The sequence below is a fragment of the Lissotriton helveticus genome, chromosome 8 (assembly GCF_964261635.1).
Source record: "Lissotriton helveticus chromosome 8, aLisHel1.1, whole genome shotgun sequence".
NCBI classification, from domain to species: Eukaryota; Metazoa; Chordata; class Amphibia; order Caudata; family Salamandridae; genus Lissotriton; species Lissotriton helveticus.
The window spans coordinates 52,787,649-52,809,591 of NC_136069.1; the positions used below are offsets into that span (position 1 = coordinate 52,787,649).

At 41.9% G+C, this 21,943-nt stretch overlaps 1 protein-coding gene across 2 annotated transcripts in view; it reads left to right on the forward strand.

Moving 5' to 3' along the window:
- TRIM45 (tripartite motif containing 45) overlaps positions 1–12,211 on the forward strand; it is a 74,379-nt gene extending 62,168 nt beyond the window's left edge. For both annotated transcript variants that reach the window (XM_078656602.1, XM_078656603.1), the window contains 3 exons: positions 433–547; positions 3,750–3,876; positions 4,824–12,211. In XM_078656602.1, the coding sequence (XP_078512728.1) occupies positions 433–547; positions 3,750–3,876; positions 4,824–4,972 (391 nt within the window). In that variant the 3' untranslated portion in view covers positions 4,973–12,211. The remainder of the gene's footprint in view (positions 1–432; positions 548–3,749; positions 3,877–4,823) is intronic.
- Positions 12,212–21,943: the final 9,732 nt, after the last annotated feature.

The following is a 21,943-nucleotide window of genomic DNA, read 5'->3' on the forward strand; positions in this document are numbered from 1 at the left end:
GCAACGAGGAAGTGCCAGTGTGGTAGAATGGCCTGTCCAGTCTGGCTGCATATCGTATCTGACCGGAAGTGTGCGTCATAGCAGCACTTGAGCATTCACCATACCAGCTTTCACCTACAAGCACTAGTACGTGGACGCGCCGAAATGTCCTCAGACTACTGAGAAGTCCTTTGTCCTTCTCGTTTTGACCAGTGCAGAAACGACACGTCGTAGTTTTTAAACAATAAACAACAAATCCTGTTGTTCATTTGTTTAAAGTCTGCTGTTATATTGCATACAAATAAAGGTATCCTGTTTCTCTTTTCCATCCCTCCTCTCTCTTCACTTTCATTAATTCTTTCTTCCAGTCAGGATTTAAATGTTCTATATCCATTCCACCATATAGCCATATTATCCTCTGCTTTTTAAATCATTTTTCTCTTTTATTTGCAGTGTTATAAAGCCAACCATTCATGACAACAACGATGGGACATACAGTGTCTCGTACACACCCCACGCTCCAGGCATGTACACAGTCGGTGTTTGCATTAAAGGACAGCACGTGCAGGTGAGGATATCTACAAATTAAATTTGCTCCATTAACACATCTTATGTGTTGCACGAACAAGTAGTATGCACATGAGCAGATCTCTGTGCATTCCGTGAGGCATACTTTGTTTAAGATGGTTGTCACCAGGCAGCTTATGACTATGTGTGCCTTGTATATAGTGCGTACAGCATTGACTCTAGCGCTTACCATAATCTTGGATGGAGATTTGATAGATTTAGGGCTCATAGAAACATCAATTGTTTCATCTTATGTCTCTGACACTTGTGTATCAAGTTGCCCAAGTAGCAGAAAGATAGTTAAGACTCCTCATTCAACTCTAAAGAAACGGCTAATAGGAGGTGTTGATTGTTTCTCTGTGGCGGTCTGGTGCAAATAGAAACATCCTTTAAAGACCGGGGTGCTCGGGTCACTTGAGGATCATGTTTGCATTGATCCTTGCACCACTGGAAAGTTAATGTATGTTAATCAGTGTATTTTCTTTACCTTAGAAAAATCCTAGGGTTCTAAGCTCAAGAGGACAATTTAGTGCCAGACATTGGTCGATCGTGGTTCCTTCAGGCATGACTGAAGATCAAAAGTGTGTGTGTTTTGCGCATTGTCTTAAGTTCATTCTAGCAATTAATGCAACCAAAACCGGTCAAAATGAATTTGGGGTGTTTGCTACCCATAAATATTCACCTTTAGCGTTTGCACTGAGTGGTTCTATATCCTTGTCAATAGGGGCCAAGGCTAGACCTCACTTGGGGCGTGCAGGCCTAGTTACCGGTGCTGGACATCGATGACGGAGAGAGTAAAGTATCAAGTAACTTCACATACATCAGTGGTGTTGTGCGGATTTCTGCCACTTAGTCCCTCTCTTTGTAATCCTGGCTAGCAGTAAATTTGACCCAAATGTCCAACAAATCCATTTCATACAAGCCCCTTACGGATGGGTACATCACAACTCTAAAACAAGTCCTGGTTCTAATGACCATACGTTCTGACACTTAACATTCAGAGGATCAGCCTTTGAAGGTACATGTTTGTAAACTAGATATGCATCCTGACATTATGAACAGAAGCCACCACCATTAAATTCTCTTCCATCACATCACCACCTCATCTCTCTGAGTTAACCGAGAAGGAGCCAGCAGCTTCCTTTTATTATATTATAATTTATTACCTCCTAGAGTTTAGTAGATCCATACTGTTGGCAGCCGAACAGTCAAATCTACCTGGCATTTTTCCAGCACCCTCTGATTCCAACAATCTTTAATCATAGAACACAATATTTTACCAAGATGTAAGTCTATTTAGCAGCTTTTACTTTGTAGTTAATGCAATCTTAGTGTTATTGACTATGAACTTTCACATAATATTCTGCTGACCGTTGGAGTGCAGCTTGCCTTATCTTCATTAATTGGGACCGTCCATAGATTTGTTACAACCATACCACGTCCTTTCCCTGCTTGGAGTAACCTTATCATCGGTAATTAAGGACTTGACAATGGACCACCAAGACTCCTGGATTTATTAGAGTGACATTATATTTTGGACGTGAGGTGTGGCGTCACTAAAGTAGACGCTGTTCATCGGAGTAGTTTATAGAAAATTTCCGGTTTCTGTAACGAATACTGGTAGGCTCACTCATGTGAAGGATATTTCAAGATGTATAGTCGCAACTACATGTCAGACAAGTATAAAGAGAGCCAGCATCTTTAACTGGAAAAATTAGCTGAATAAAGTAATTACAAAGTGGATATTGCCTGGTACAGTGTTTGCAATTGTGGGTTTTTGACGTGAGCAGCATCATTTGAATTTAGTCTTGAAAAAGCAAAAAGTGTTGTGGTACTCACGATGGCTTGTCTATCAGTTGATGGATGTTTTATTATATCATTTGTTTATGGGATTAACTATTTAATATGTTATTTTGATATTATTTGGAGAGTTTGGTAATTCCCATTTGAAATATATCTAATATTAGTGCATATAAGAGAATGTATAGAACTTGTAAATTTACGCTTGTTAAAAAATAAATTGGCAGTAGACAAAACTTAAAAATAAATTGCATTTTGAGTATCATTTTGGGTGCCTCTTATACTTAAGATGAATCCTTGCAGATGTGTCTCAGACACAAGGCCATTGATCCAGGAGATCTGTCTACAACGAATATGCCTCCTTTTCCCGCTCTCCCTCACCCCGCATGTTGTTACAACGACCGCGTTGTAACAACGCAATACCATTACCGGCAAGTTGTTACAACGACTTGCAGAGGGGGGGTCGCTGGATATTGGAATTGTATAATTTACTATTCCAACTCCAGTCTGTGCGGATAGTAGGGAAGGTGTTGGATTTTAAAAGCAAATACAAAACCTTCCCGCCCTCTGCAAGTCCTTGTAACGACCTGCAGGGTAATGATATTGCGTTGTGGCAACTCGGTCGTTATAACGACCGTGTTGTGACAACATGTGGGGTGACGGATGCGGGGTGACTGATGTTTACCGTCTACAAGAGCAGAAAGACTTGGGAAGAGGAGTTCAACTCTAATTTTTGGTTAGAATCCACAACCTAATCGCAACACACTGTAAAGAGGTGCATTTCTAGGGGTTTATGGAACTGCAGTGTGCAACTTCTGTCGGAAACGTTTTCAGAAGGGCTTTCACTGTTAAGCTTTAGCCATTGCTAAGGAAAGGCCTCCCGCCTAGTATTTCTAAATATACCTGGGTATATTCTAGGCAGTACAATTTAGTGTAATGTGAGGCAGTCTGAGATCTCCTCAATATTTTCCACTGGTGCACAGAACACTCTGTGGCAAGGCTAAGTTAACCAGTCAACATCTACAATTTCACGTGAGCCTCCACCCCATCCAGTGGGGACGTGTTATACCCATGAACTCATGGAATCTTTACCTCAGTTTGCAAAGGGTTTGTAGGGCTGTTATGAGCATGGTACCTTTGTTTAAAAACAAGCAGCCTACATACATGCTGGTGCCATAATGCAGAACTGATAGAAATGTAACCCTGAGTAAGGAGACCTGGGCTTAAACTCAAAGAAACGAGATATCTCTTGAAAGGAGCATGTTGAAACTATTGATGGTGCGGCGTAGCCAAATAGTTCTAAATTTGCTGTTTAGTTATGAAAAATGTGGCGTTGAAAGATATGCAGATGGAAGGAATTCTCTTATTTCATATAGTTCTACTGACACTTTATGTACTTTCAGGGTTCTCCTTTTCTCTTGACTGTGAAGAGTAAGTTCCGCAAACACTCTGGTGTGTTCCACTGCTGCACCTTTTGTTCCAGCGGGGGACAGAAGGACGCGCGCTGCGGATGCGGCGGATCCATGCCAGGTAGGTTTCTTAGATGTGTGTGTTAGGTCCCGTAAGAGCCTCGGAAAGTAGTTTGTCTGCTCTAACATCATCACACTGGAAGATGTGAGTCTAGGCTTTCTGTTTAATGACCAAAAGAAAGACACCTCCTAGTATTTGTTATGTTGAACAGTGAACGTATGTGCACCATTACACCGCTTGTATTTGTAATGCAATAATGAATCCTCCATTCTGTGGCACGTGGCTCCTACAGGTGTTTTGATGCTGCTGTGTACCTTTACTCTGAACCAGTGCTTGAAATAATATAGAGCGAATGCAGCTTTTCCCCCAACCTTCCCAGTGTTATGTGATGGAAGTCAGATATCGCTAGTTACAGAATGCTACGTTGCACCCAACCCGCTTATCTCAATCAAAGATCCCCGGGCGTTGCAAGGTAACGCCCCTCTATGATGGTTTTTGATGACAGTGGAAGAACACTGCAGGCAAAGAGTCTGTTACACTCTAAGCCCACCCACAGCAGTGTATGATGCCTTCTATGACTCCATGCAGTCTTTGATTGCCATTGCACAATTTCAAAGAATTAAATTGCAATGTACCATTCTTTGTTTGCCATCACAAAGCATCTGAGGGTTAGGATGCAAAGGATCATGACATAAGTGGAAGCGATCCTTAACTGCCATGGTGCTGGCTGTGTGTCCTCTGATGGTAGACATGGAGTGTGGGCAGTCGTATAATTCTACATTGCACCTTCCCCCCTGCTTTAGTGTTCAGCCCACAAGGAAGTCTTGGATTCTTATATGCGAGGACCCCCCCCACTCCCCTCTTCCATCACTCCGTACCCTGTCTTTTTGTGTTTTATCCGGTGCTCTCAAGTTCCTTGTGTCTGAATCCATCAGTTTTTTGTCTTTTCAGGCCTAGCCTTGAGCACTGTTTTCTTGTTACTAATGTGTGTCTTCTGATTTTGGCAGGTGGCTACCAAGGCTGTGGCCATGGGCACAAAGGGCACCCTGGACATTCGCACTGGTCCTGCTGCGGAGGGCCGCTGGAGAACTCTGAGTGTACGGCGATTGCAGCAGACAACGGGCACAGGAGCTTGCTGAGGACTGTAGCCCTGTAAGCCTGCGGTGCCAATCCAACCTATGGCAAAGAGCTACATGTACCGCCTGAACGGGGCTTATTTTCCTGCCAGGTGCCCTGCACTTTGCAATTTCACCGTTCAACCTGTGAAAGCCCATCCAGACAAGACGTGGCTCCAAAAGAGCTATTCAGTATGTCCATGTTTCATCAAAGTTCCTTGGGGAGTCAAAAAACTGCGCAAAAGTACTAGAAGTGCTTCATCATACGGTCGACTACTGGGAACAGACACCCACATGACAACAAAACAAGGCTGCCCGTCCTAGGCCATTAACTTGGTTTTCTGTTCGAGGAACTCTTTGGTCACTTTGAAATATATTCCCTTATATTAGAACTAGCGGCAAAAAATATTTTGAAGGTTCAAACCCTATCTAGCGCATGTAGTTCATGAGCTCAAATTCCTGCATGTAGGTAATGAGATTGAATGAGGTCATGATACTGGCATTGCATCCTCCTATGATTGATACATTGGGAATTATTGAATTGAATAATGGTAACACTTGCTGGATGCAGTATTTAGCGCTATATAAAAAACAAGTTATTATTCCTTTATTTGTATTATCTGGATCCCTCTATACACCCCAAGGAGTTTTTAGCCACTGGCAGTGGGTAAAAACTCCTTGGGGTTTATAGAGGGATAGATGGGCCTTGTGAGGTCAGTATGTCAGCTTTGGAGTGGTAGTGGGGGGTCGCGAGCGGGGCGCTGGGTTGAGCAGAAGAACATTTGTAAAGAAACCTGAGGCCTTATAAGGAATTGCATAATGGTGAGAGTCAGATAAAGCAGGACACATCTGACTTTGTACACCCTAATTGTCACTTGTTTCAAGGATTTGCCATTCCCTACTTCATTGTGCTCACTATGCAATACCAATCAACCAGCGGGGGGTAGATTTGGTACTTGTTCCAAAACCCACATCAGTGCCTTCTTCTTGAGGGCAGTACCTGGCTTTCCAACACTTCCTTGGTCAGATACACCAGGGGAAGGTCAAGGGGTTCCTCATCCACCTCACCTCCACATTGTTAGGGGTGCCAAAGCTCCTCGCCAGCCACACCACCACTACACTGGTAAGCAGGAGTTTTTTAGCAGCATCTCCATCACCTCACTGTTAGCTAGGGGGGACTCATCAGCACCAGGACACCTTTGGGTAGAAGTGCGCTTTAAAAGCTTATTAACATAACATAACATCTCCTCATCACCATCATAGTGCTCTCAGGGGCAGCTTGCCAGCCTCACCACTACCACACTATTGGGTATAGAGCCTTCACGGCATCACACTGAGACACAGGGCAACTCGCTTTCCTTTGGTGCAAGGACTGGGGTATACTCAATTTGAGTTGTTGGTCATTACTGTAGCTTGAGAACATTTGCCAATGCAGTGGTGGGTTAGTGTGCTGCAACATGTTTTCTGTCACACTAAAGAAAACACAGTTGCATTTTGGATGGAATGGCAGTATGCTTGCAAAAGTATCAGCCACTGGCAATGCTCTGGGCTTCATTCCAGTCTGACGTTTTTACCCACTATGCCACTTTAGACAGAGACTAGCTATATATAAATCAGCCTTGGTGTTGCTCCAATAGGAAGAGGAAGGGGAGAGGATGTAGCCTTACGGCTAGAGCGGTCAACCTCGAAGCTGGGGAACCGGGTTTGGGCCCCAGCAATGACGCTCAACATCCTGTGATTCTGGGCAAATCAGTTAATCTCCCCGTGCCTAACAAAAATGAAGGTGTCGTTCTGAAAAGAAGCTGGTGCTCATGTAAAGCGCTCTGAAACCCAATTCGGGTCTAGTTCGTGCTATATAAAACTCTATTAAAATTTTTTTAAAAGGGTTGTTCAAACCGCCAGGCTAAGTTCCCGCGGAGTTTGAATGCTTGATACCCTGACTATTTATGGCCGGCACACACCTTTTCAGCGAGGTTTAGCTTGTGTGATGTGACACAATGAGCAGGGAACCCAGGCCTGTGCATGCCCATTTCACAGAAAAGTGATAGGTGGAAACCTTGCTAAAGTCTCACTCACTGGCAAGCTCGAGGTTTGTCACATTTTGTACGAAAGATCAAGTAATGTGATTGACCTGAAAGGGTAATACAATAGCGCTACAAAATCCTTTGCTGTAACCATGCTTGATGAATTGGCAGAGTGATTAGCAATGGTAGCTGTTAACTGAAGCTACTAATATCTCACGAGATTGAGCCCAGTCGGCAGAGACCTTTGTGTAAGTTGTAGTTCACTGGTGTGAATCTGGTAGTCTGACTCAGTTTATCACAGTAAGGTTGTTAGAATCCATTCTGTCGAGCTGCAAAGTCTGTTGTTTCGGTGCCAAGCGATAACTCTAGATGAGTAATAAATGGTTCTTCTTTTTTATTAATTCAAAGGCCTGTTGCTATTTAGAGAGTTGTTTTGGAATGGTCAATTCTGTTTCAGTGCTCAGGCGTAGCCGCTGCGACAGATGAAAACCTCCGTTGCGCCAGGTATTTGGTTGAGTGCCACATGTGTAATAGTATGTTTATGTCTCTTCATGCTACAGTTGCTCAGACTTAACATGCATATTGTCCATGAGTTTGGTATGCTTGCCTAGAAGTGAATGAACCCCTACTCTGGAATAGGGTGTGTTGTGGTCATGTTCTGGTTTATCCCTCAAGTTGCCTGTTAGTGCTTACTTTGTACATGAATTGTGCCAAAGTTGGACCCATTCATTTAGTTCATAATGTCTTTTTAATTGACCTTCGTTCTTTGTAAACCTTATTGCAGCATGCAATACTCAGCTCTGTTCAGTTTTTACTGTGCACATCTCCGATTTACTAGCCAACTGTTTTATTACTCCGTGCGCAGGGAGGAGTAGGTACTATAGACCAGTACCACTATAGACCAGTACTTCAGTGATTTCCACCGCATTGGTGTTTTGCACTCTTATTTTCACACTTGGTTGTCTAGCAGTTGCATTTTTAAACTAGCATTTCTAGTGTCCCACATCATGGCTGCTTTCCTCTCAACTGTGTCTAGATGGAGTTCCCAGTGCTTGTTCAGTTCTTCCAGTCCAACCATCAGACACTTTGTCGAGTATACTGTTTACAGTTCGGTATGAATGTCCCAGCAACAAGATGTGTGACTGGCTGTAGCTGTGTAGCAGGATCTCTGTCCTCTTTCTCCCTATGCTTTAAGTAAGGCGTGTGATCCTCTGCCCATAATTCTGTACAGAATTGGAGATTTTATTTGTTTTTTCAGGTTGCAGTTCTCCTTTTCGTAACCATTCACTCGCCATTTATGACTAGAACTCTCACCTTGACAACGTAAGAGTTCTGTTTTTAGCTCTAGCAACTTATTGTGCCTTTGTTATGATTGCCTTTTATTTGGTCTGATGTCTCTAGGACCATTTACTTTCTACCCTTTTTGTTAGCAGACTTGAGGGGCGGTGGTGGCAGTGGAAAGTTTTAGGCCCAATTTTGATCTTGTTGAAGATTTATCCTAGGCAAGTATTTTTCGTGCTCTTATCAACAGGTAACCATAAGTGCCTTTGGCTTTTATTTGCGATAAAATTGGATTTGAATGTGTGCCAGTCGATTTTTCAGATGGGCCAAGATGCCTTCTGCTGTTTGGATATATAATCTTAGTGCACACGGTTTTCATGTTTTAGCTAGTGGGCATGAATCAGCTTCCTGGTTCTCGTTCCTGAATGGAGAAGGTCTTTGTGCCAAATGTATGAATCAAGTGGTGTGAATCAAGTGGTGTATCAATTAGGAAGAACTCGGGGACGAGTCTGTCCATGCTTCCCACTTATGCGCACAATGTTTCAAATGAGAGGTATCAGCCCATTATTTGGACTGTGTTTTCCCAGCTGAAATATGTTTTCTGTTAGTCTTCCAAGCAGTTTTTGTGTGCCAAGGTTAGCGTCTAATCTTTTCCACTCACAGGGCAGATTTAGGACGTCATTTCTTAATGTTCTGGTAGCAGTAATAGGCACAAAGCAGCCAAGGCCTCCTTTTATTCCTTTACGTGTGTCGCACCTAGGTTTCTGAGAATTGGGTTTTAGTAGGGTTTTACTGTCTTTTAATTCTTTTTTACATTGACTTGAAGAGACGGTTTTCTAATGTGCTATGTCTCAGTCTAAAATATCTTTGTGCTTGTAACACATTCTTGTCAGATTTAAAACAGTGTGTATGCCTTAATCCTGTTGTGCCCGACGTTATATCCAGTGCCTTTCTGTGCCTTAAGTGTCAGACAGTATTTAAGGATTTTTTTTATATTACTGAAATAGTTCTCTTTAGTAAATTTCAGTCGTTGAACACACACATTTACATTGTCTTATTGACTTTAAAACACAATTGAACTTTTATTTTGCTGGAAATAAATTTTGTTTATGCATCATTGTATATCTATCACTAAAAAACATGTTAGGGTGTGTAATAACCATAAAAGCATATGTTATATCCTCTGTGATATATTCTGTGCAGGAAGTGAAGTATAGATATTGACTATAATTTACAGTAGCAAATATACATGATCAATGCTATTCTGTCCACAACGCAACCTCCTTCAGCAATTGTGTTTTTTTCACCAAAATCAGTACACAGACAGAAGCTGAACTCACCTTCTGAATAAAGAACACGCAATGTTTAGCTTTAATAATTCCAAGCAAATACTCTGAATAGTATCTCATTACAGAGAAAGAAAATGTTTTTTCTACTTCACATTTCAAGAGTGATTTTTTTTAACTTGTTATATCGTGGAGTTTAGTACTGTAGAATGTCAAACACAAGTAGTCTCAGAAAGGGCCTGGATTCCGAAGCAGGCCACAATTCGCTTATGGTAGATTTCGGATTCATAATGTGTCACATGACATTGCATGAAGATTATATCATCCTTCACTTGGACTGAAAAAGTTAGTACCCCTCAACATGTAAACCTTATTACCTACGTCTGGGGTTAAATAGTTCCACAAATGCTGCAGTGGAACTATGTCATGTGTTGAAAAGTTCAGGCAAAGAAACATTTTTATCAGCAAATTCTTGTGAATGTGTAGCCTCAATTTAATTCAGTACCATATCTTAGAAGTGATCTGCTATTGAGTCCTCTACTGAATGTAATGCTTTGCAGATGTACTTTCTTCCTCACTAAGGAAATACAGTCTTCTATTGTGCGCCTTTCCCTCCCAAAAACACAGTTCTGTGCTGTAGAGGCTAATACTGTATTTCTTGATGTGTCTGACGTTATGTGGTCAATGCACACCAATGGCATGTATACTGCAGTACTCTAAGCTATCCATTCTTGTATATCCTATTCTTGAAAGACATATCCATTTGTCTTCCATTGACTATAAGATGTGTATTTTGCAGCGGTTCACACATAAGTCTAAATCCTTTAATGATCTCTGGCTGGGAACAAACAGACTTGTTTAATGCACAAAAGTCCCATGTTTGAATGTACAATATGCAAAGTTCTATTCTGGTTATATCTTACTATTCCTAAAGCCATTTCCTTGCTCTTTGGTTGTTCTGTGCTAGATGTAGCACAGATACGCCATCATATTACTGCCAGAAGTAGTTATTTGTGTATGTGTGCATGTATGTCTTACTTTGCCTCAAGCAATGTTGTGTTTTACCGATGGCTGTGCTGTACTTTTCCAAAAGCACACATATCCTGTGGGTCCTTCAGGGCCTGAAACACAATTCTGTTGTCCTTTTGGCTCTGACTGTGCCCATACTCACAGTTCTGTTGTGTATGCATGAGCCAGTTTTTTTACTACTTGTTGCTGTGACCTACTGTGCCTGAAGTACATTTGTATTAGTAGCTGAGCCTTGTTAATATTAAAGCACACTTTTGTTCAGGCTCTGCCTTTACCTTACTATGTGTGAAGCACAGTTCTGTTTAGCCTGAGTAATGGTTCTTTTTCTACTCGTGGTGGAGCCTGAAGCACATTTCTTTTGGTAGATGTGCCTTAGTATTCTGTTCATACTACGACTGTATACATTGCTATGCACCACACAACAATCCTATTCTAATGTCCTAATGGGGTGAATTGGTACTAGGAAATCCTTGGTGCTCATATATTGGCGTATTGGTTTTTTAACAATTTGTTATAATCAGTTGCAGTGCTCAAGGGGAGGGGAATCACCCTAACCCTCCAAACTTTGACCCTAAGGTCTTTACTTAAATACGACAACAATCCTTGGCTCACGCATGCATCAAGAGTAACATAGAATTTGCAATGGTCCTACAAAAAGTGGAGAACAATGCGTTATTTTCTGATCTTCGTCTTTAATTCTTTTCGCCCAGTCAAAACGTGTTTCGCCGATAGGGGAATACCCCGCGCTTCTGGGATACACTCAATGATACAACAGATGGAACACTTGTAAGCAGGAGTGTACTCGCTCCAGGAAAGGACGGGACTTTTGGCATTTCGCATCTATTTACTAAACTGGACCGAACACGGTTGTATCACATGCCTAATACTAGGGCTTAACTACTATGGAGCTACATGCTCACTTTTAAGTGGACATCACAATTTTGACCAGCCTGGTCGGAAGTAGAACCGGCAGAGAGGTGAGTGGAATTGAGAGTTTGGCGAGCTGTACAGCCCTGAAGAAGTCGCAGGGTATTCCCCTATCAATGAAACACGTGGTTGCTGGGCGAAAAGCATTAAAGACGAAGATCAGAAAATAACGCATTGTACTCCACTTTTTGTATAAACATTGGAAATTCTATGTTACTCTTGATGCATGCGTAAGCCAAGGATTGTTGTCAAACAATCCTATATCCTGACTTATTGTGCCTTTCTCTACATAGAAATAGGATGTAGTTTGTCCCTAGAAGACACTGCTCATCTGGCGACTTAGTATTCCTGAGCACAGGTCTGCCTTGTCTTACCATTATTCAGATTCTGCTTACTATGCCTTAAGCACACTTGAGTCCTGTTGTTGCCTTCCGGGTCCTGAGCACAGTTCTAGTCCATTGTTGGCTGTGGAGTACTGTTCCCAACCCACAGTTCGGTTCTGTTTGTGTGCGCCTTACTCTACACAGAAGCAATTCTTTACTTCTGTCCGTGCCTTACTACTCTTGAAGCATAGTAAGATAACTCAGTGAACCAATACACCTATTGTTGAGATCTACTGACATTCGTTAGAAGGTAATATTGTGGCAACTTGTGCAAACTAAATTTCTGTTAAAATGCAAACGTATTTGTTTTTACCCCAGTAAACTGAGAAAATTAAAAACTATAATTTTAACTCCTGGCCTGGCCCCCTCTTTTTATTGAAAATAGACATTTTGAATTTCAAAATAAAGGCGAACTTCTGCTGTGCGTGGGATGTTGTGATGTAGGCAATGTTATGTGGCGTTGTTTAGTGCGGTGCATGATGGTAGTGTGTAAAGTTGTCTCACTGCCTCTAATGTCTTGACCCAGACATGTGAAAGTGAAGTGATTCATTTATCCAAGGATCTGTGTTTTCCAGTGTAGTTTCCTTCACTGTGCTGCCTGGGATGTGGCAAATGCTCAACACAGCATCCTGCATACATGGGATGGTATTTGGAATAATTAGTTTGACCTCAATGATGCTATAACACTTGGGTATAAAAGCTGAGCAGGGATGTCTTCTGTACTTTTATTGATCTACAATTGATTGGGTGTAGTAAAGTCTCTTTCCTTTGTAAACCTGAACCTGTGATTGTTTATGTTGTGATCATCACTCAATGTGCTAGCGTTCCAGAAGAGATGCTGCATACTTGCTAAAGTTTGAAAGCAATTCAAACAGTATTTAAAAAATGATCTCAACCCTTGCAAAAGTCTTACTCACTGGCAATCCGTCGAGGTTTGTCACATTCAGGTAAGAATAAGTAATGTGCTGGTCTGACAGCGTAATGTAATGGAGCTAGGAACTATTCGCAGCGACACGTCGTTTGGTGTGGCGGTCAAACCCATTACCGGGTGTTTACTTGGCTTCTAGCCTGAAACCATTACGTGATGAGATGCCCAAGTCAGTTGCGTCTGGCCTCATTCGGCTAATAGCAAGAAAGAATACCATTAAACGACACTCTAAGCCGGACATGTCCAGCCTATGTGCTAATAGGATAGTGTCCATGACAGATTTTCAGGATTTTGATAGCTCTATGAAATATATTTACATACAGTAACTCAAATAAGATTGTGCTGATCATACTTAAAAATTCTGGATTAACAAAAATAAGGAGTACCACCAGAAAAAAAGCTCAAAGAGCGATTTCTGTGGGATGATTCACTATCAAAGAGAAGAAAGTCCTTCTTTGCTTATTAATAACCCCTCACTCACCGACTTGGTCGGTGACATGCTTCATCATCGGGGCCACCTTGATGGCCGAGTGCCATCAAGGTGTGCTTCAACACCTGAACTACAGTGGAGCTGGTATGTGAGTGATGAATGTGAAAAAGAAGTAAGTGAGTTAAAAATTGTCCTGGTATGACTTATATGAAAAAACTTTATTCTTAAGACTACTGGACAATAGTAAAATGTAAGTGTTGATCCAGTTAAAGGTATAGTTATGACCAAATGTATCTGGAGAGTATGTGGTGGGTCTACATGTTTCAAACCGTAATAGGAATTACCGGTTTTTCTTCAGGACCAGATCAAAGAAATGGGTGGTCAGGGTACACTAACACCCTGCCGTGCCTGCATTTCCTTGTGCCTCGGCAACAAAATTCGTGATGCCAGGCGAAAAAACAAATAAAGGTATAACCCGGTGGTGGTTTACCTAAAAAGACCTGTGGAGAGAAAAATAATAATCACAAACAAACTCGTTACAAGCCTGCAACGTAGTGAAGTGACGGAGTCTCATGTCTTCGTGTCTCTTGAATCATCCCATACTTAGATTATATGGTTGTATTATAGTGCAGTATTTCAGGGGTGCACAGTGCAGCTCAGAGAGTATCGTAATTGATTCTTGGCGCAGAAGAACCCTCAATATCTACCTTGCACACCTATCAATTGTAGTGTGCTATTTGTGGTAGTGATCCTACATTCTTTATTCATTCACACGCATCCCAAAACTATCGGTGCGTGGCTATACAGCACTCACGACATTTTAGGTGAGGGGCATAGCGATGTGATAACTGTTTCTTGATTTAACATATAACAATACCAGACAAACACAACATCAAACACAAAGTAAAAGATGCTTACTCCTAATGAAGGGTCATAGGGCAGCACGGGATGAGGGAGGGGAGGCCTGGGTTAGAAACATATTCTGTAAGGTAAGGCATAAAGAGCGTTAGAGTTAATGCCGCTTGCCCGTTGAGGAGAATTAGGGGGACGCGAAAAAAGGGCCGAGTCACGAGGCATAAAGGTCCATGTAGCCCCGGGGTACGGCGAGTCTCTACTTACAGTTTCGCAGGTCTAAGGAAGCAGTGTACCTATGCGGTCCCTCCACGCGCCCGTGACCGGGGTGAAGACGGGACCGGAGATAAGAGGGCCGCCATCGCGGATGTTGGGGGCGTGGCCAGCCTCGCGTGATGACGTCACGCCGTTTACTACGGAGGCCTAACGGGGACATGAGTTTCCATAGTTACATCGCCCGCTTTCTGGTGTTTGCAAAACAATACTAGAGAGAGCATCAAATCACCTGCAATCTGGTGTTTACAAAGATACGGGGAGAGCGTTAAAATTAATTAGTGCAAAGGGAGATGGTCAGAGGGTGGTAGACAATAAAATAGGTGGTTGTTATTCCAGAGATATGTCTACTATTTCAAAAGGAGCATAATCAATAACGACTTGTCCTGACTAAGGGTGATCAGGCAAGAATTGTTATACAAGGGAAAGGGCTACTGAGTGGAAGGCTGGGAAAAGAACTACAGCGAATAAGCAGCCTGGGGTGTCACAAGAGCCTGGGGTACTGAAGGCATAAGTGAAGGCCTATCGATGATTACAGAACATTGGCCCATTGTATATTATCGTTAAGACCATTAATATGTGTGGACAGTCTGTACACCCATCTTTGTTCTTTTTCATATAGACGCTTCTGCAGGTTTGGCCCAGTTGGCAGTTGTTCGATCACAGTCCAAATCATGTCGTTTGGCGTGTGATTTTTCTCCAGGAAATGGTCAGTTAATCTTGTTGCGCTTTTTCTGCAGCGGATGGTACTGCGATGTTCGCAGATCCGTTGCTTTATCTTCCTGGTGGTCATTCCAATATATTGTTTCTTGCAAGTACATTCAATCAAGTAGACAACATTGCAGCTATTGCAGTTTGTGTGTGCAATTTGTCTCCATTCTTTACCTTCTTCCAGGTTCAGTGTCTTTGTATTCCTCGTAAGGTGGCAAACACAGCAATTGCCGCAACGATAGTGACCAGTCACATTGGGGAGACCCCAGATCTCAGTAATAGATTGGGTGATTGGGACTGTCTTTATTTTGGGTCTGGTTTTTACCAAGGTGTCCTTCAGACTCTGACTTTTTGAAGGAAAAAAGGGGTTTCTCCCAGTGTAGATTTCCAGAATTTATGATCGCCCAGTGTTTATTTATACTCCTTGTCACCTGGTTGGATATTGCGCTATATGTGGTCACGCAAGTCAGAGGTATGGAGTTGTTAACTCTTGATCTTTCTTCCAGAAGTACCTCTCTCGGTTGATTCCTAGCCCTTTTCTGGCATTTCTTTATGATCTTGTTGGGATATCCACGATTCTGCAATTTCTCTGATAGATCAGTGGCTTGTTCCTTATATTCAGATAGTTTACTACAGTTCCTTCTTAATCTGAGGAACTGTCCGTATGGGAGATTTTCCCTGAGTGGACGCGGGTGAAAGCTCTCAAATCTTAAAAGGTTGTTTTTAGCAGTTGGTTTGTAATGAGTACGGGTCTCCAAACGGTTGTTCTCCTTGCTAATCACCACATCAAGGAACACAATTTTCTCCTTGTCATAGCAGTTGGTAAATCTCAAGTTGCCATCGCAGGTGTTAATCCAGGAGATGAACAGATCCAATTGCTCCGTGGGTCCCTGCCAAATTGCTAGGACGTCGTCGATATACCGTTTCCAAAAAATCAGGTTTTTGCGAAAGGGGTTGGTGTCACTGAGGATAAATTTCTGTTCAAAGTCATGGACATAGAGTCCGGCCACGCTAGGGGCAAAACACTTCCCATTGATGTACCCCCTGTTTGTAGATAGAGGGTGCCTTCAAATTCAAAGTAGTTACATTTCAGAGCCAGTTTTGCACATTCCAAGATGAAGGCTCTTGGTGTATTGTGTGGCCATTCAGTGTTTGTCAGGGTGTCCTCAAGGACTCGGATGGTGTCATCCTGAGGTATATTTGTATAAAGGCTTTCTATGTCGAAGCTCAGAAGTATTGACTGCTCGTCTACCCTTAGGTTTTGTAATAGGTTTAGTAGGCTTTTGGTATCTTGTAAGTAAGTTACTGTATTTTGAACAATGGTCTTCAAGAAAAAAATCGCAAAATCTTGATAGAGGTTCCAATAAAGATCCAATACCTGATACGATTGGGCGTCCAGGTGGTGGTAGTCTACCCTTATGCATTTTTGGAAGGATATAGAAATAGGGAATTTTCTCTTCAGTAGTGCATAGATAGTCCGCTTCCTGTTTTGATATCTTGCCAGTAGCTTCTGCAGATTCTACTAGTTGTACGATTTCTGATTTCAGATCACTAGTGGGATCCGATTCCAACCTCTGGTAATGTCGGTTGTTACTCAAGAGTCTAAGGCATTCTTCACGATATGTTGTTACGTCCATAATCACCAGACCCCCGCCCTTGTCTGCAGGTTTTATTATGATAGTCTCACAGGTACGCAAATCACTAAGAGCTCTGTTTTCAACATTGCTCATATTTTGAAATTTTGTAGTGTTCTGCATCTTTTCGACATCGTTATAAACAGCCTGTTCAAAAGTGATTAGTTCAACAGGAGTGGTGTGTGTGGGTGGCGTGAAGGTAGATTTCACTCTCAGACCGGTTTCATTTTCAATCTCATTCTCTCTAGGAGGGCCCTGTTTTTCAAAAAAGGATTTCAGTCTTAACTTTCTGAAAAAAAACGGCCAACTCGCAGTGTAGTTGGAACTTGTCCACACGTGCTGTCGGGACATAGCCTAGACCCTTATTTAAGACAATCTCTTCGGTTGTCGTTAGAGGTCTAGAGGAAAGATTGGTAACTAAGGTTTCGTGCTGCTTGGGCCTGCTTTGCTCTTTGTCCGGTTGCTCACTGGGTCTTCCTCTTCCCAGTGTACTTGGTTTGGTTGTCTGTTTTTTCCTCTTCCCCGTCGACCCCTGTGAAAAAAAGGGGGTTGAAACTGGTTCTGGTGAAACGGGGGTGGTTGGAAATGTGGATGGAAGGGTGGTTGCCATCCATACATGGGGAAATGAGGCGGATGACTAAACGGGTCTTGAAACATAGGAGGATTGAAATTGGGCCAAGTTTTTTTGCCTCTTCTCCCCCCTCTGCCTCGTTGTCTGTTACCGCCATTGTTTGACCCATTACTACTGTTTGATGAGTTGCTAGAGACATCTGAATCAGATTGAGTTTTCTCTGGTTGTTTGAATTCTGGGTCTGAGTAAGGATAGGTGTTTTTAAACGTAAATCTTTTCAAGTCTTTTTTGACTTTAGTGACTTTTTGTTGGGTCAGATTTTCTTTGTATTCATTAATTTCCTTGTTTATTTCATCAAGTTTCTTTTTATACCCAGTAATGCTTGTCTTGATATGTGATTCAGTCTTTTGGATTTCGATCTGGATAGCTTCCGATAATCTCAAAGCTGTTTTTAGGATTAGTACAATCCAGTCGTGGGTGCAGTGCCACGCTATTAGGGCCCAATCTTTTCTGAAGGTAGGGTCATTCAGAAATATTCGTGGAGCATTTGTAACCAACAAACCTTTAGGTGCCATGTCATTAGTTAAGTATTCTTTCAGAATAGTACCATGTAAAATGGTTCTTATACGTTCTCTCTTCATCTCTGACAGCTTTTCCCAGTCACCTGTCTGTGATATTACGCCCAGGCGGGTAATTAATCGCGCGCGGGCGGAGCAGCGCTGTTATGACGATGCACAGCTCCACCGTGACTCATGACGAGCTGGTCTCGTCACGAGCACCGAAGAGGTTAACCAGTCTTCAACACTAGATGCACAGTCGTAGACCAGGGCAGCTAATAAACCTCTTCATTTCACTACAAGTCAGAAAGACCCCCCCCCTCCCCCCCTCCACATACAGCTCTCCCAGCTATGTGATCAATCTTTCAGCATCTGCAACTTTAAAACAGGGAATTAAAACATTCAGCATCAGTGCCCTTTCCAGACGCGGCTCCTCTGCTATGGCGGAGCACCGGTGCAGCCCAAAGAAAATAAAACTATTATAAACCGTGATTTGTTAGTTTCATTTTGTGCCCTGGTAGATCTTAAGCTTATAACATTCTAAACATATCCGCTTAACTATCCCATATCCACTGCTGGATGCAAAACAAGTTACTTACTTTGGGTAATATTCTTTCTGGGGAATCCTCGATCTACCTGCAGATTCCTCACCCGGTGAATGCTCGTTCCCTAGGTATCACACTGGATCCAGACATGTTTAAAACAGTGCTCTTGTACCTGAAGTGATCAACAGAGCTGCATATTAGCACCACCCATGCCTGCTAATGGCAGTGGCTTTCTTAGGCTGCCTGCACCCTCAGATGTGGAGTCTGTCGGCAGATTGGCACGACAAATTGACAGATCTCTAGATTTGGTCCTTTTTAGATGCCAAGAGAGCCCAGTTTACGGAACGAGAAGTGGGTCAGTGAAGAATCAGTGGTTATAGTATCCCCAAGAAAGATCGCTACGAAAGGTAAGTAACTTGTTCTTTTGATGGATACTTCCAATTGCAGATTTCTCACTTTTTGAATAGATACCACAGCAGTACCTTGTCAGGTCCATAAGAAGGACAGGTGGTCCTCCATCACCAGCCCAGATAGTGGTGGGCGGTGCAGTGAGTTAGAAAGAAGTGGGAGGGTGTCGCCCTGATGTGTAATTTGAAGGACACAATTGTCTGAAGTGATGGCTTGCCACTCTTGGAGGAAATATCAGAACCGGCCTCTGACGGGGTGGATGTGTGCCAGAAAGGAGACAAACAGTTTTGCAGATGGCAGGTGCCGAAATTCAAAAGTTGGATGATGGGAGTGTTTACCATGAGTCGTATTTCAGTGGCTCGTTCCCATACTTATGAGAAACAACATTGGGAAGTGAAAAGAGAGTTACTGGTGAATGGAGGTGGTCCCCATTGTGGACAAAGAGACTGAGTGTTTGCCTGCTACTGTGTGTTTGGATAATTCGGTTGCTGAAGAAAGAGGGGAGGAAAGGGATATGTCATATTTGGTGAAAAAGCAAGATTTGCAGCTTGGCTTGATGAGTAAAATGATTGTTGGTAAATCCAGCAAATTTGGCAGATGTATTAAAAACCCTGAAGTCTTTGTAATACTTTGTGTATGAGTAAAACCTTCGCTTTAAGGGGTCCGATTCACAGAACTGACTTAAGACAAAATTCTAAACTTACTACCATTTACTCATTTTGGTATTCACAGCAGGCACTTACTCATTGATGAGTAAGTGCCTGCTGTGAATACCAAAATGAGTAGGTGCCTCCTGTGAATACTGAAGTAATCAGCAAAGCAGATCTTGTATCATGTGTGGTTTATTCACAGGAGATAACAGCTTATACATCCACCAACATTGAAAAGCCAGAATGATCTGAGCAACTCCCACATACAGAATGTTGAACACTCAATGTAACATAACAATTCTGATGAAACATTCTAAAAGTAATACTACACACCTTCCCTCCTAAAAAAAAAACAACAAAAAAACCACACACAAAAAAGAAACACAAACAAAAATCAATGAATGAAATCACACAATTTAACAGGAGTATGTTTAACACGAGAACTTTTTCTTAAGACAACATCACTAGATTGTGCATCCAACCTGTCCACCTTGCTGTTTTCATCAATACTACTAGGAATACGCTCTTGAGTAATATTGTCACACACAGCATCGGAACTTAGTGGCTCTTGCCCAAAAGTGTCTAACAAGTTTGAAAAAACCTCATCGTTATTCCTAGTTGAACTTTGTAAATTGCTACCAAACGTGTCCAACAAAGCAGAGTAAGAATCATTATTAGAGTTTGATGAAGACAATTGTGAACTTGCTTTAGAATCAAATGCTTTACATAAAGAAACCCTTCTGAAATTCCAAACTTTGCCACCATCAACCCTAACAGCTTTGCTGAAGACTTCTATTACTTTGCATGGATCAGACAATTTATTCCACCTAAAACCAGAAGTTCTTCCAAATTTGACTCTCACAAAATCACCAACTTTAATCCTTGAACCACGATCACCCAATCGCATGGAAAATCCCTTCATCTTTTCCTGATATTTCAAAACTTTGTCTCTAATCTTAGAAGGATCAAAAAAAAGACTCACATGGAATCTTCATCTTCATCCACCAAGGTAAGAGTTTAGAATCTGGTATATACCCGTAACTGAGTTAGGAGAAGTACGGTAAGACAATAGGGACGCACGGAGAGTTTTCTTCCAGTCTAAATTACTTTTGACAGCCAGTTGAATGGATTCTTTAATAACTCTATTAAAGCGTTCCGTTTGACCGTTGGCTTGAGGATTGTAATTAGACACTCTTTTGTGTACTATACCACACCTATCAAGAAAAGAAGTACATTCACTGCTAATAAACTGTGGACCATTATCAGACACTAACTCAGCCGGAATGCCCTCTCTACAAAATATTTCATCAAGGAATTCAACTACCTGAGTAGAACCAATCTTGTCCACCACTTTCAACTCAGGCCATTTAGAGAAATAGTCAATCAACACCAAGACAAAAACCGCCTTGTTATCTGATAAATCAAGAGGACCAATAATGTCAATCCCTAATTTCTTCCAAGGACATGTAGTAAACTCAATAGGAGAAATATCCATCTTCCCAGCTAATGGTTTAACAGACTTGTCACTATTGGCACAAGGAGAACATGAACTGACCCATTTGTCCGCCATTCTATCAACACCAGGCCACCAATAGAATTCACAAATTCTTCTTTTAGTGCTTGACATTCCCATGTGACCTTCATGGGCCATAAGAATAATTTTTTTTCTCAAGTCACAAGGAGTAACTATCTTATCTCCTCTAGTTACAAAACCATGATCAAACATGAGTTCCTCTTTCACTTTACAAAAGGACAAAACATCACCCGATAATTTTCTTTCTTCAGGCCACCCTTGTTGCATAAAGTTCACTACATTGGATAAACTTACGTCCCTGCACATAGCATCTCTCTAATCAGTTTCTGAGATAACACTAGATAACATGTTACGTTTTCCACCATTAACGTCGTCAATTGTGAATGCAACATCAAAATCAGGACAAATATTAGCGATCTCACATGAATCAACAGAAGGCAATCTAGACATGCAGTCCGCATGTACATTTAGGCGGCCAGGCACATATTCAACTATACACTGAAATTCTTGTAATTTGGCAGCTAAGCGTGCCAAACGTGCCGTCAACGTTCGACCACCACCAGCAGCCAACATCTTTATCAAAGGCTTATGGTCAGTTCGCAAACGAAATTTCGTGCCCCAAAGAAATTGCCTAAAATGTTCGACCGCCCAAGTGCAAGCTAAAAGTTCCTTCTCGATGGTGGAATAGTTGAATTCTGCACCACGAAGAGTCCTAGACGCATAGGAAACTACGTATTCCTCACCCATGTTCTTTTGCATTAGCACAGAACCGAGACCAACATCACTTGCATCCACACATACTATGCATTCTTTACCCAAATCAAAAGGTCTCTAAAAAAGAGCATTAGCAATTTCATTTTTTAGTGATTCAAACGCAGACTGTTGCTCATTGTTTCAAACAAATTTGACATCTTTTTTTAACAGTAACCTTAGTGAATGAACTTTTGAGGAATAATCTTGCACAAATTTGCTATAAAATTCAGTAAGGC